At 39.0% G+C, this 14,073-nt stretch overlaps 2 protein-coding genes across 2 annotated transcripts in view; both read right to left on the reverse strand.

Moving 5' to 3' along the window:
* The window catches only part of TM4SF1 (transmembrane 4 L six family member 1), a 301,142-nt gene that overhangs the window by 258,311 nt on the left and 28,758 nt on the right, over positions 1-14,073 (reverse strand). The gene's annotated exons all lie outside the window — the stretch shown is intronic.
* The window catches only part of WWTR1 (WW domain containing transcription regulator 1), a 181,355-nt gene that overhangs the window by 24,621 nt on the left and 142,661 nt on the right, over positions 1-14,073 (reverse strand). The window contains exon 3 of the mRNA XM_069104730.1: positions 380-585. Within this exon, the coding sequence (XP_068960831.1) occupies positions 380-585 (206 nt within the window). The remainder of the gene's footprint in view (positions 1-379; positions 586-14,073) is intronic.

Here is a 14,073-nt window from a genome sequence, read left to right on the forward strand (position 1 = left end):
AAGTTGCCAAAGAGTCAGTTTCAGGTAATATTATACCCAGAATGAACCTCTTTTCCATCTCTTCTCCCCCTCATTCTCTTCCCTGCTTCTTTCTCTCACTGTTATACCCATTCTTCTTCTTCCCTCATCTTATTTCTTCTTCCTTTTCTTCTTCACCATGCCCTAGGACTGCCAATGGTACACACAACCGATGTAGGAAGCAGTACAGGCACTGATGTATCTGGCAGCTCCTTACCTCTTGGCCCTGAGAGCATTGGGCAAAGAAGGGAATTTGGGAGAATGAAATGGATTGGAGCCCTTGAGTTTTTAAAGCACAAGGGCCCATAGCTCTGGTTCAAAGAAATCTCCCTGCCTGACAGGTCAAAAGCAAGGTGAATACCTGTCTCATGAGTTCCTCCTGGCGCATTCGGATTCTTTCTCTTTCCATCTGGATCCGCTGCAGGCGTAGCTTCTGCTGCTGCTGTTGCTGAGTGGTCAAGGCGTTGGGCAAACTCATCAAACCCGCCTGTGGGTTTGGGGCTGGGTGGTTCTGCTGGGATAAAGTGGTGTTGGCTGCCATCTGCTGCTGGTGCTGGTGGTTCATCACTGCAGGGGAGAGAAATGGGAAGATGGTTTAAGCCCAAGGCTCAAAATACCTTAAAAGAAAGGAGAAACTTAGAAACTTGGAGGGAGAGGATCAAACTCTTGAAATTTCTATAGAGGATTTTTTCTTTCTCTTTTATAAAAAGTTAATAATAATAATAAACACAGCAGCTATCATTCACAGAGTGCTTTAAGGTTTACAAAGTGTTTTACAAATATCTCATTGGATCCTCATAAGGCTCACTTTGATCCCCATTTGACAGATGAGGAAATCAAGGCAAATAGAAGTTAAATGACTGATCCAGAGTCATCCAATTAGCATGTGACTAAGGCTAGAATTGAAGTCAGTCCTTGGAAACAAGACCAGCACCGTGCCCACTGTACCAATTGGCTGTGCAGTAAAAACATGGAGGGAACACTAACGATATTCCCTCAGTTCATATTCCTTTGGGGGAGACAAAGGATTCTTTCTATCACAAATACTTTAGTAAATGTTTGTTATGGGTGGTACTGATGACAAATAGAATCCCAAGTTAATTTAAGTATAGAAATTACACTTTGTAAATAAATATTTTAGTGAGTAATTAAATAAGGGTTATGTTTTTTTAAATTATTGTCTTTTTATAGTAGATGCCTCGCCTAACCACTGGAGAGGTGATAAAGAACAGTATGTCTTTTCATCCCTTTGCTTCGAGAAAGAAGCAGTGTCAAGGAAAATGTGGCATTATTTGACCAGCACACACCATCTCTAACCATTACTGGAAAAGAAAATAAGATGTTGGCTCTTCTTTGTATCATGGTTTCTCAAACATTATATTATCTGGAAACATAACAGAAAGATTTCTGACTCTGAAATCAAAGGAACATTAAATTCAACCTTTGAAACCTCCTACTTGCATGCATGACCTTGGGCAAGTCACTTGAAGTCCCTGAGCCTCAGTTTCCTTACCTATAAATTAAAGGGGTTGAATAACTTCTGAGGTCCCTTCCAGCTCCAGGTCTAAGCTTCATAGGATCACAGATTTATGAAGGGACCTCAGAGGCCACTGAGTTATATGATTGCAGACCATGAGACAGAAGGAACCTCTAAGGTCATTAAGAATGATCCATCATTTTTTATCTGGGGAAAATGAGTCCCTAAGAAGTTAAGTAATTTGTTCATTGTCACACAGCTAGTAAATGTCAGGGGTGAGATTTGAACTCAGGACCTCTTAACATTCTATCTGATTTCAAAAGGCAGTTCACTATGTTGTGGCCAGAGTGATATAAAGTTACTGAAATGAACCCTGTTGTCTCCACTTGAAGGACTATTAAATAACAAGCAAAACTCCCAACTAGCACAGTGCTCACTGAATTGACTTGAGCTATAGTAATGACACAGAAGAGCTACCAGGTTGACCAATTACTCTAGCGATGAAAGGGACCTTGGAGTTTAACTTCCTCATTATACTGATGAGGGAACTAACACCCAAAGAAATGAAGTGATTGGACCCAGGCAACAAGCACGAGAAACAGGATTTGAACCCAAAATCTCTGACTCCAAAGTCAGTGTTTTTCTGTTCCATAATTCCAGATGCCCAGAGTTCACTTTAATTCATATAAGAATTAGTGGGGGTGGGGAGTAGGGAGGGCAGCTAGGTGGTGCAGTGAATAGAGCACCAGCCCTGGAGTCAGGAGGACCTGAGTTTAAATTTGACCTGAGATACTTGACACTTACTATCTGTGTGACCTTGGGCAGGTCACTTAACCTCAATTGCCTTGCCTTCCCCCCTTTAAAAAAAAAGAATCAAGAGGAATAATTAGGGGTGGCCAGGTGGCTCAGCGAGTAAGAACACTGGCTCCAGTGTCAGGATGACCTGGATCAAATCCAGGCTCAGATACTTAGCACCACACCCAGAAATAACTGGCCGTGTAACCTTGAGCAAGTTACTTGACCCTGATTGCTTAAAAAAAAATGAATAATTAAAATTAATGACTACCCATCTTCCTTCCTTTTGGGGAACATCTATTTAAACAGGAACAAAGGATTCTCACTGTTTTTCCCAGGTAATTTCCATAATGTAGTTGCCAAAAAAAAGAAAAGGTACACATTTCTGCCTAAATGAGGTGACTTTGTATGACCAGTGCCAATTCGGTATCTTCCACAGAAATTCAGCTGTTTACTCCATTAGGAATCCCTGACTCAAGAGGAAGAGAATTTTGAAAAATTCTAACTTAGGAATACATTAAGATGTGATTTTACAGCACAAATGCTTTTCAGCAAAGGAAGAGATGGCTTCTCATTAGGTCCTTTACTGAAAGAGATCAGGGAGTCGTCCCCAGGAATCATTCCAGTTCCATATTCTGGGTGTAAACCTGGTTTACACACACCAAGAATGCGTCCTGCTATTGAACCCTCAGAGGCAACCAGATCCTCCTCAGCAGATTTTATTAATGTCTGAAACTTTATCTGGAGGAGTCTCAAACTGGGAAGAAAACTCTTTAAGGACCACACCCTTGCTGGAACACTCAAAGTACTCAGTTCTCAAAGGGAGCTCTCTGGGGAGGGAGGGAGAGAGGGAGGGAGGGAGGGAGGGAAAGGGTGGGTAGAGGGAACAGGCTTTTTCCAATTAAAGTTAGATTCAACCCACTCAAAGCTCAGCATGTCTATGGCCAACGGAAATAGAGGTCAAAAGATAGCAGTGCTGGAACAACGAGACATTTTAAAAAGCGATGGTGGCACTTTTTGTAGGAGCAAGGAACTGGAGACAAAATAGATGCTTATCCACGGGGAAATGGCTCAACAATGAAGCAGAGAATACCTGCACTGTAACAAACAGAAAAGCATGTGAAGACTTATGTGAACTGATGTAAAGTAAAGTAGGCAGAACCAGGAAAACAATAGTTACAGTGATATTCACAATGTAAATGAAAAAATAAATGTCACAGTAGATAGAGCAGGTGGCTCAGAAACACAAGTTCAAATCCTTCCTCTTATTTCCTTTGTGACCTTGGGCACAGACCTCTGTTTGCCTCAGTTTCCTCATCTAAAAAGTGGGGATAATAGATAATAATAATAATTTACTTGTCAGGGTTGTTGTGGGATAACATGAGAAAGTATTTGTAAGATACTTTGCAAACTACCTTATTCCCCAAGGAATACTCTTCAATTCAGTGACACTGACCTCCTGACTGTTCCACAAACAAAACACTTCATCTTTCAGCTCCAGGCATTTTCTCTCATTTTCCCCCATGCCTAGAATCCTCTGATTACTGACCTCCCCGGCTTCCTTTAAGTCCCAGCTAAGATCCCACCTTCTATAGGAAGGCATCCCTAATAATTAAGATCAATTCAGTGCCTTCTCTCAATTATTTCCTATAATTCCTGTATATAGCTTGCTTTGTTTATATTCATATGTTGTCCTTCCCCCTAGATCATAAGATCTTTGAGTGTAGGGACTATTTTTTACCTCTGTTTGTGTCCCTAGCACTTAGCACAGTGCCTGGTTTATTGAACTGAATGAAAATGTTAACTATTATTACTATTATTATTATTATTATTAAACTGAATTCTGGTAAATTTTTGTGACCCAGATTGACCATGAAAAAGAAATGAGAAAATGTGACTCCCTCCTTTTCAGAGGAGGACTATGGATTCATTTCATACATAAGAAAGCTGAGATAATGACTCCAAGGCAAACAGAGGTCAAATGACTTGCCCAGGGTCACACAGCTGGTAAGTATCTGAGGCCATATTTGAACTCAAAGACTGACTCTCTGCCCTTCAAAGAAGATTATAGGAAAGTAGCAATCAGTGATAGGTTCCCCTGGACTAAGAAATGTTAAGGACCACAGAGATCATTTAGAACTATCTTCTTGTTTTTCAGATGAGGAAATTAAGACCAAGAAAGAAGAAATGCCACCATATTGACAATGAACAGAATACTATGGGTTCTGCATGTGCTAATCCTACCCCTTATGAGGGTAGAGCAACACTTCAGTTTAAATATTCAGCTTACATCCAGAGAGTTATTCCAAATGTATTATTGGAAGCCAGACTGGATTATGGGCAGACTGCAGTAAGCCTCCTGAGAAAAACTAATGACCTCCTCTACACTGTTCCTTTGCCAGTCTCAGCAGAAAGAAATAACCCAAACAGAAACAGCTCCATCCCAGCAAAAATGCATCAAATCTCCAACAGGGAAGTCTTTTCCTTTTCTTTTCAAGAGAATAAGAATTGACATCTCCAATTTATCTTTCTTTCTGTTGCTTTCATCAGAAGGAAAGCTGGAAGACCTCAAAATAAATAGGTTTCTTGATCATTATTTTTGGAAAGGGATGAATTCATGCTACATAGATATTTGACCCCTAGTTAACTTCCCAGGATAACAGAAAACAGAAAAGCTGGGATTCCATTCAGCAAACACATATTAATATAATCTACTATGTATAAAGCACTGTATTGGCAAAATCCAAAGACAGAGAAGATTGTGGCTGGTCCCAACAGTCTAGTAGGCAAGGTAAATCATTATTCATCACCATCATCATCATCATCCATCATAGAGAGGTGACTATAATCAAAGGTAGAATGTGAAGGTATAGTAAGAGAGGAAGCTTGATATGTTGAATAGAGAGTGAGCCTTGGAGACAACAAATTGGCTATGGGATTCTGGGCAAGGGTCTTAACTACTCAATGACTCTATTCAGCTAAGACTATGAATTGAAGAAAATTACTGACCTGTGTCAGCAGATCGCTTTATGCCAATGAAGTCATGGGTCCAGATTAAAAAAAAAAGGCAGGTACAGAGTATGATGTGGATTATCTGATTTTCTTTGAATAGATGAAAAATACTTCTTCAGAGAACTGTGGTGTAATGGAAATAATACTACATTTGAAGTTAGGAGACCACAGTTTAAATCCCAACCTGTGAAACTTTGAGCAAGTCATGTAAGCTTACAAAATATCAGTTTCCTCATCAGTAAAAGGATGGTATTTGCATTATATGACTTTTAAGGTCCCTTCTAGCTCTAAATACTATAAATGGAAACAATCCAAAAGTAGACTTTTTTTTTTTACACTAAAGAGTGTAAATTGCTTTAAATAATTTAAGTTGGGTCAAGTGTTTTAATCTTTTCTTGTTTTGATTTTCTTTGTTTTGATATTGTTATTTGATTCCAAGTAATTAAGCAGTATTTTATTGTAAGTATAATTAAATAAATAAATATAAGCTGTATACTAAGCATTCACTCCAAGGGTACCCTGAGCTCCATAGCCTTGTAACATGTATTTTTACAAGGGGACTCAATACCCACAAGGTCCAGTCTGTTAGCCATTTCACAAATACAACGATCAACCAATCAACAAGGATTTATTTATTGTACCTGGCAGGCCCTGGTCACAAGGAAACCAAGCTGAAAACACAACCAAATCAACATGAATTTATCACCACACCTGATAAAACAACTCAGAACTCAAAATCTAAAAATCTTGAGTCAGCAGCATATTCCTATGGGCATTAATAGAGGCTGTGCTGGGAGAAGAAGAGTGAATTGGGTCAGGGTAAGTTGAAGGCATAAGAAACAGCAATGCTATGGGGCGGACAGGTAGCACAGCGAGTAAGAGCACCGGCTCCAGTGTCACAACGACCTGGAGATTGAATCCCGGGCTCAGACACTTAGCACCCACCCAGAAACACCTGGCTGTGTAACCTTGTTACTTGTAACCTTAAGTTACTTAACCCCAATTGCTTAGGGGCGGCCAGGTGGCTCAGCGAGTAAGAGTACCGGCTCCAGTGTCAGGATGACCTGGATCAAATCCGGCCTCAGATACTCAGCACCACACCCAGAAACAACTAGCCATGTAACCTTGAGCAAGTTACTTAACACCAATTGCTTTAAAAAAAAAAAAAAATTAAAAAAAAAAAAAGAAACAGCAATGCTAATGCTTTTCAGATTGACTTGTTGGTGTTATGGTAAAGTCATCCTTATAGATTTCCTATAAAATATTAAAAGGTTCACTGGTATCAAATATGCAAATGGAGAGGGAAAAGTACAGTAAGCACATATGAGAGATTTAATGAATATACAACTTGAAGCTAGAAGGTACTCCAGAGTCCAATTCCTTCAATTTACAAATGAGGAAACCAAGTCTCAGGAGTTAAGTGACTTGCCCAAGGTCAAAGAAATAGCATTTGCCAGAGTTAGAAGATTTGGAGCTATGTTCTTCTGTTCCAATTCTTTGCACTGCTAAGAGACTGACTTATAGCTAACGTGAATACCAGAAAATACTTGCTTTGGATATGAACTATGAAAAAAAATCCCTTTTTCTTGTTCTGTCTTTCAAGACTGGTTTGGTCCATTAAATTAGGAGCTCAGAAAATAAGGAAATATAAGCTCTTTAAGGGTGGAGCTTTCTTGAGAGAGGAGAGCTCTTTGTATGACAAGTGTCTAGCAAAGGAAGTAGGTGGCTGGTACTTAATTCATGCTTATTGAATAAATGAATGAGCTCATAAGTTTGTTTGATTCACTGAGCTTGAGAGGACTTAAACAATCACCAAGTCCAAAGCCCTCATTTTGTAGATGAAGAATATGTAGTTAAGTAATTTAATCAAAGTCAAACGGGAGAAGTTAGAACTTAGGAACCCAAGCCTCCCAATTCTTAGTTCTACTTTCCTTCTATGGTACCTCAAAACCAAAGGAAGACAAATTCCCTTGACCCTTGCCTCCTTCCCTTTCCCGCCTCCACACACACATATTTTGAATAACGAACAATGCTAGACATTCAGACTAAAGTTGAAATTGTCTAGTTGGTGATCTGCACCTATAATTGTAGCAAAGTTGATAAACTTTTTTTCCCCATTCTGGGACATACACCAACTTATATTGTACAACTCTATTATAAAAAGTCTTGTAATTGGAATTAGAAAGTCAGCATGTGGATTCCAGTTCTGCAACCTACTGGCTGTTTGACCTTGGACAAATCATTTAACTTCTTCATTTAATTTCCTTACCTGTAAAATAAGGGAGATTAATCTCCTAAAATCCTTAACTAAGGTCTAAAAAAACTATACCAGAGTTAAGTTTACTTTTTTTAAAAATACAAGAATATTATTAGAGAAATGCAGATTAAAATGACTCTGAGGTACCACCCCATATCTATCAGATTAGCTAATATATCAGAAAAGGAAAATGACAAATGTCAGAGGGGATATGGGAAAATTAGGACACTAATGCATTATTGGTGGAGTTGTGAACTGATCTAACCATTCTGTAGAACAATTTGTTACAAGCCTAAATGGCTTTAAATTGTACATACCCTTTGACCCAGTTTTAGCACTACTAGGTCTGTATACCAAAGAGATAAAAAAAAAAAAGAAAAAAAGACTTATATGTACAAAAATGTTTATAGCAGTTCTTTCTGTGGTGGCAAAAAATTGGAAATTGAAGGGATGTCCATCAAATGGACATTATTGAACAAGTTGCGGTATGTGATTGTGATGAAATGCTATTGTACTAGAAGAGATGACAGGATGCTTTCAGAAAAAAACTGGAAAGACTGACATGAACTGATGCAAAATGAAGTGAGCAGAACCAGGAGAACACTATAGACAGTAATAGCAATATTGTATTATATCAACTAGGAATGACTTAGCTATTCTCAGCATTACAATGATCTAAGACAATTCTAAAGGACTCATGATGAAAAATGTTACCTCCAGAGAAAGGACTGATGGGTCTGAATGCGGATCAAAACACATTTTTAAAACTTTCTTTCTTTTTCTTGTCTGTTTTTTCTTTCACATGCCTATGGAAATGTGTGGCATGACTGTGCATGCATAAACTACATCAAATTGCTTGCCTTCTCAATGAGGGGGAAGGGGAAGGAGAGAGAATTTGGAGCTCAAAATTTTAAAAAATAAATGTTAAAGAATTTATATGTAATTGGGAAAAAATAAAATTTAAAAATACAAAAAGAGGAAAATGGAAGGGATTCTCTGTATAAACTTGGGCTCTTTGAAGGGTAAAGGGGAATAGTGGAAACAGGGCAGACACATCCTTCTAGAGCCAGAAGCTTCAGACTGTGAAGGAGCTAAGTGAGTGAGAGGCTGCCCCAGCTGCTTTCCTGGAATGTTTCACAAATGTCCTCTTGGCCTGGAAGAGGTATAATGACTTCCTTTCCTATGTCCTGGCTCTCTCTCTCTCTCTCTCTCTCTCTCTCTCTCTCTCTCTCTCTCTCTCTCTCTCTCCCTCCCTACCTTCCCTTTCTCTCTGTCTCTCTCTCTCCTTCAGTCTCTGTCTCTGTCTCTCTCTCTGTTCTGTCTCTCTCTCTCTCTCCCTCCCTCCTTCCCTTTCTCTCTGTCTCTGTCTCTTTCTGTCTCTCCTTCAGTCTCTCTTTCTCTCTCTCCTTCAGTCTCTGTCTCTGTCTCTCTCTCTCTATCCCTCTCTCTCCCTCCCTCCCTCCTTCCCTTTCTCTTTCTCTGTCTCTTTCTGTCTCTCCTTCAGTCTCTCTTTCTCTCTCTCCTTCAGTCTCTGTCTCTGTCCCTGTCTCTCTCTCTGTTTGTCTGTCTGTCTCTCTCTCTGTCTGTCTCTCTCTGTCTGTCTCTCTCAAATAGGCTTTGTTCACAAAAACCAAGCCAAATGAAGAAAATAAAACCATATGGTTAGACTTAAGAATAAAAACCAGAATAGGCACAAGCTATGAACGTGTTTTGTCAAAAACTCCCAGTGCCGGGCTCATGGGCAGCCACCAACATTCCAACACCAGGGCCCTCTGCCTCTGAACCAAAACTCAGAATTTACCTCGCCTCTCTCCTCCAAATGCTCTTTCCAAATGGATGGTTTATGTGGGGAGTCAGGAGAGGAGTAGAGATGGAATCACCTGCAGGTTTATTCTTTCTCTGATTTATTTTCTCTCCCTTTTCTGCCTCTTTCTTTCTTCTCTCATGAAGTACATAGGTAGAAGGCACCTCTATATTCTCAACCCTTTAAAAAGGGAGTCTGAGTCAAGCCCTCCAATATTTTATTTCAGGCAACAAGACAATAGGTAAACTTATTGGGGGGGGGAGGGTCAAAGGCATATGGTCTAGTACCAGGGGTGGGTAACCTGCAGCCTTGAAGCCACATGGGGCTCTCTAGGTCCTCAAGTACATTTGACTGAAGCCCCAAACTTCTAAATCCAAATTTGTTCCATGAAGTTTGGATTCAGCCAAAGGGCCACACTTGAGAACCTATAGGGCCACATGTGACCTTGAGGCCATAGATCTCCCCACCCTGAGGAGTTCAATGAATTCTGAAATGAGAATGTTTTTCCTTTCTAAATTCCATTTCCCCCCTCCTAAGTATTGGTTCTATTTCCATGTCTAGTAAAATAAGTGAGATTTTTTTAAAAAATAAAATATTTAAATTATTATATTTTTATTATATATTATAAATTAATTAATTATTATAAATTAAAATATTTAAAAAATATTTTTATTCTCAAGTTAACAAACCCAAGTAACATCAGTATTTTCATGTGCCTACTACAACATAAGAGGATTTTAATGCAGATCTCATGTATTTTTCTATTAAACAACAAATACTAATATATTAAATATAAAAATTCAACACGTAACTTTCAAAGCTGTCCTATTTGTCTGTGTTTCTTTCAAGTCTTCCTATTGTTTTCTTCTGTGTTTATATGGAGAAAGAAAGAGAGAAATAGAATAGGAAAAAGAAAAAAAAGGATCACTGAAGCATACATATATATTACATACATATATAATATGTATGCTTCAATGATCCTCTTTTCTCTTTTACTTTTTCCTATTCTATTTTTGTATTTCCTTTCCTTCCCATCCCCCTGAAATAGTGTTTACAACTCCAAGCTTTATATCCCAAGTAGGTGCTTCAAGAATCTGTGAAATCGTTGTCAAGGGTATTTCTTCCACTTATGCAAAGCATCCCGATGACTTAGGAAAGGGTGGTCAGAGATGACATGTCTGAAAATATCACCATCCTCTGGGTGGCCTGTTGATGAACGCTCTGAACTTAGCTAGGTTTGGACCATAGATATATGTCGAATTAATTCTCTACCCATTCTTATAACCTTTACACAGGGTCTGTGCCTCAGGTGAACCAGCCTTGAAAAGCCCAACAGCATGGAAAGAACATAAGACTTTAGAGTCAGGGAGAACTAGATTTAAATACCCTACACATTTATTAGCTATATCCTAATAAGCAAATCACTAGATCTCCCTAAAGCTCAATTTCCCCACCTGTTAAATGAGGGGGCTGGATCTGATGCCTGCTGTGGTCCCTTCCTGTTCTAAATCCATGATCCATACATAATGAGGCCTCAGTGTAGGACCAGGGCTGGAAGGGGTTAGATAGCACTTCACTCTCACTGTATTACTCTGAGAAGCAAATGTCTTGGAGAACATTCATGTGACATTGTTAAATCTGTTGAGCCCTATCATCACAGACACTTTCTCCAGCAAGTACAACACTCATGTCTTCCACCATACATAAATAACCAAAACTGGAAGGGGCTCCCTGGAGACCCTCAATCTCTCAGGATATTCAACATGACTTCATGTCTTTGCTTTCAATCCATGGATACAGTGCTTGAGAAGACAGAATATTAACACAAGATTTAGCTTCCAAAAACCACAACATAAAGGTGGGCTGTTTTAAGTGCCGTTAAGAGAGAGGCAAACAAAGGACTAAGGGAATTCTAACTTGAAACATATTTTCACAGTAAAGAATTACTGGGAAAAAAATAGCTAAGTTCCCAGGCAGGGCCAGACCACAAAAGTCGATTTAAAAGATCAAAAGAGAGGAAGAGGGACAGCAAACATTCTGTCAAGTCAGTGGAATTCAAGTGTTTCCAAAGCACCTGCTAGGTGTTAATCACCAAAACAACAACCTATTAATAGTTTGATATCTCAGGAGCTAGGGATGAAAAGATGGGGGAAAAAACAGGAATGGAGTAACCTCTTCATAGGCAAGGCTACACGGTGTAGCAAAAAGAGGACTGACTAGGTAAAACCAATAACTAACTGTATGCCCTTGGGAAGTCATTTAACCTCCAACAGTGAATTTTCTCACCCAGAAATAGCACTTTCACTAAATAGGCAACTTGGTGGAATGGTAGACTTGAAGTTAGAGAAACTTGATTTTAAATTCTGCCTTTGATGTTTCATTTGCTCTGTTACCATAGGCAAGCCACTGAGCCAATCTGAGCCTCAGTTTCCTCATCTGTAAAATGAGCTGGAGAAGAAAATGGCCAACCACTCCAGTATCTTTGCCAAGAAAACCTCATATGGTGTCACAAAGGGTTGGATGTTAACCGAACAAAAACAACATTATTATTACTGATGTAGACATTGACGCTCAGAGCATTTAAAACTGTGAAATAACTAAGACTAGAACTCAGTTCACCTGATTCCCAGTCCACTGCGTCATCCAATGCACAATGATGTCTTTTAATCCTACCTTTTAAAAATATCTTTTTTTTTTTAAAGCCTGGGATAAATACCCCTTCCTTCCCACTTCACCCTGGAGAGAAAGAATAGTGTAGTGGAAAAAGACTGGGCTTAGAACCAGGAAGATCTACCTCTGACACTTATGGCCTAGGTGATCAGGGGCAATGGAGTCCAATTCTCATTATCCAAGGTGAGTCTCTAAAACTACATAAGTAGAATGAGTTTTAGATACTAAGAGTTCCCTCCATGAATGAAAGAAGTCAATCCCATTTCTGCCACCAAATACCCCCTTGATTTGTCTATTTTAAACCCATCTCCAAACCAACTAATAAATAAACTTTTAGATAAACATCTATAGTTTTAAAACTGCTCTTCAAGATACATACACAAACAATTAGGCTAATGAAGGAGTAAGAATAATTAGCAGATTTGGAGACTAGACTTCTAAGCATGCTTCCAAGTATGGTCTTAAAGAAAAAAAAAGACATTCTGCTTTGATTAAGATCTTGTTAGTACCGAGTAAATGAAAAGTTGTGTGAACATTAGAATTGTTTAAGTATCATGATCTGACCACATCACTCTAGTGCTCAATAAACCCTAATGGTTCTTTTTTTTTTTTAACCTCAAGGAACAAATACAAACTCATTTCTTTGACATTTAGGGCTCTTTACAATATGGCATCAAGTTCCACTTGCAGCCCCATTACACATCATTCCCCTTCAAATACTCTGTAAGCCAATCCAACTGGTCTTCTTACCCTTCCCCATATATGGCACTCCAATGGCTATATCCCATGCCTGTAATGTATTCTTTCCTCACTCCTGCCTCATAGAATTGCTGGCTTCCTTCAAGACATAATTCAAGCATCATCTTCTACATGAAGCCTTTCCACTTCCACCCCTTCCCCCAACCCAGACTCCTAGTGCCCTCTATCCCAGACCATCTTGAATTTTATTATTTTTATCTATTTTCATATTATTTTATGCAAACTTACATGTGCACTTATTGTCTCACCTGTTATTATGTAAGCTTCTTGAGAGTTGTTTCTTTATATTTAGATCCCCAGATTGTGGCACAGTGCCAGGCATATAGTAGGTACTTAATAAATGTTTGCCCATTGACTGTCCCTAATTACTACTGCTTTATCCTCAAGATTATCTTGTGTTTCTCTTGTGTATATTTTAAACCTATCCAATTGTAGTGGCAATGACACTGGCATGCATAGGATGGCTGCTAGCACACGTTGTTATATCTGCTTTATTAGGAAAGATAGCTGTTCAAGGGGTCAAAAATCTGTTTTAATTGCATTCACTAGTTTAGGGGAAAGTCAGCACTCTGAACTTTAGAGAAAATACAAACAGAAAATACAGAGAAAATACAAGCAGAGAAATAAAGACCAGCAGACAGGACTTCAAACTGTCTGAGAAATTAGCACAGATCAACAAACAGATCCAACTATCTCACCAAGGCAATACATACATAGTTACCAGGGAGAAAAGCACCAGCATCTGAGTTTTTTAAATCACAAGAGCACTCTTCCAATGAGTGAGCCCCAAAGCAAAATGCTAACCTCAGAGTATATATGCCCTTTTTAGAGCCAGAAGGTATCACGACTCTCATGACTCAGTGCCTAATTAGAAATTAACAAAGGATGTAAAAGTCTTCCTACAAGCAAGCCTCCCCTAAGCAAGCTTCCCTTAATGAGCTCCACCTATTAATGGAAGATCTTATATCCCATTAACATTACATCAATATTCTTGGGAGGAAGGCTAAGGTAGACTCCCCAATCCTATCTAATGAGCATTTATCAAGTGGCTATTATATACAAAGCTCTGTAGATGAAATTAACAACAGATCTCTGGCTTCAAGGAGGTTACATTACAATGGAAGAGCTTGCCTTCTACAGGAGGACAGTGATAAAGAATCACGAGAGGACAGAACACACAGACACAGAAATGAAACTCCTAGGTCGACTATAATGAGCCACACCATGAAGCAGGCTCCTTGAAGCCAGGTGCTGGTACTTTTCATACATATGTCTCCAAGA

This window comes from Petaurus breviceps, unplaced genomic scaffold (genome assembly GCF_028583685.1).
Source record: "Petaurus breviceps papuanus isolate PSGF00001 unplaced genomic scaffold, PetGlider_PUasm1.0 688, whole genome shotgun sequence".
Taxonomy (NCBI): Eukaryota; Metazoa; Chordata; class Mammalia; order Diprotodontia; family Petauridae; genus Petaurus; species Petaurus breviceps.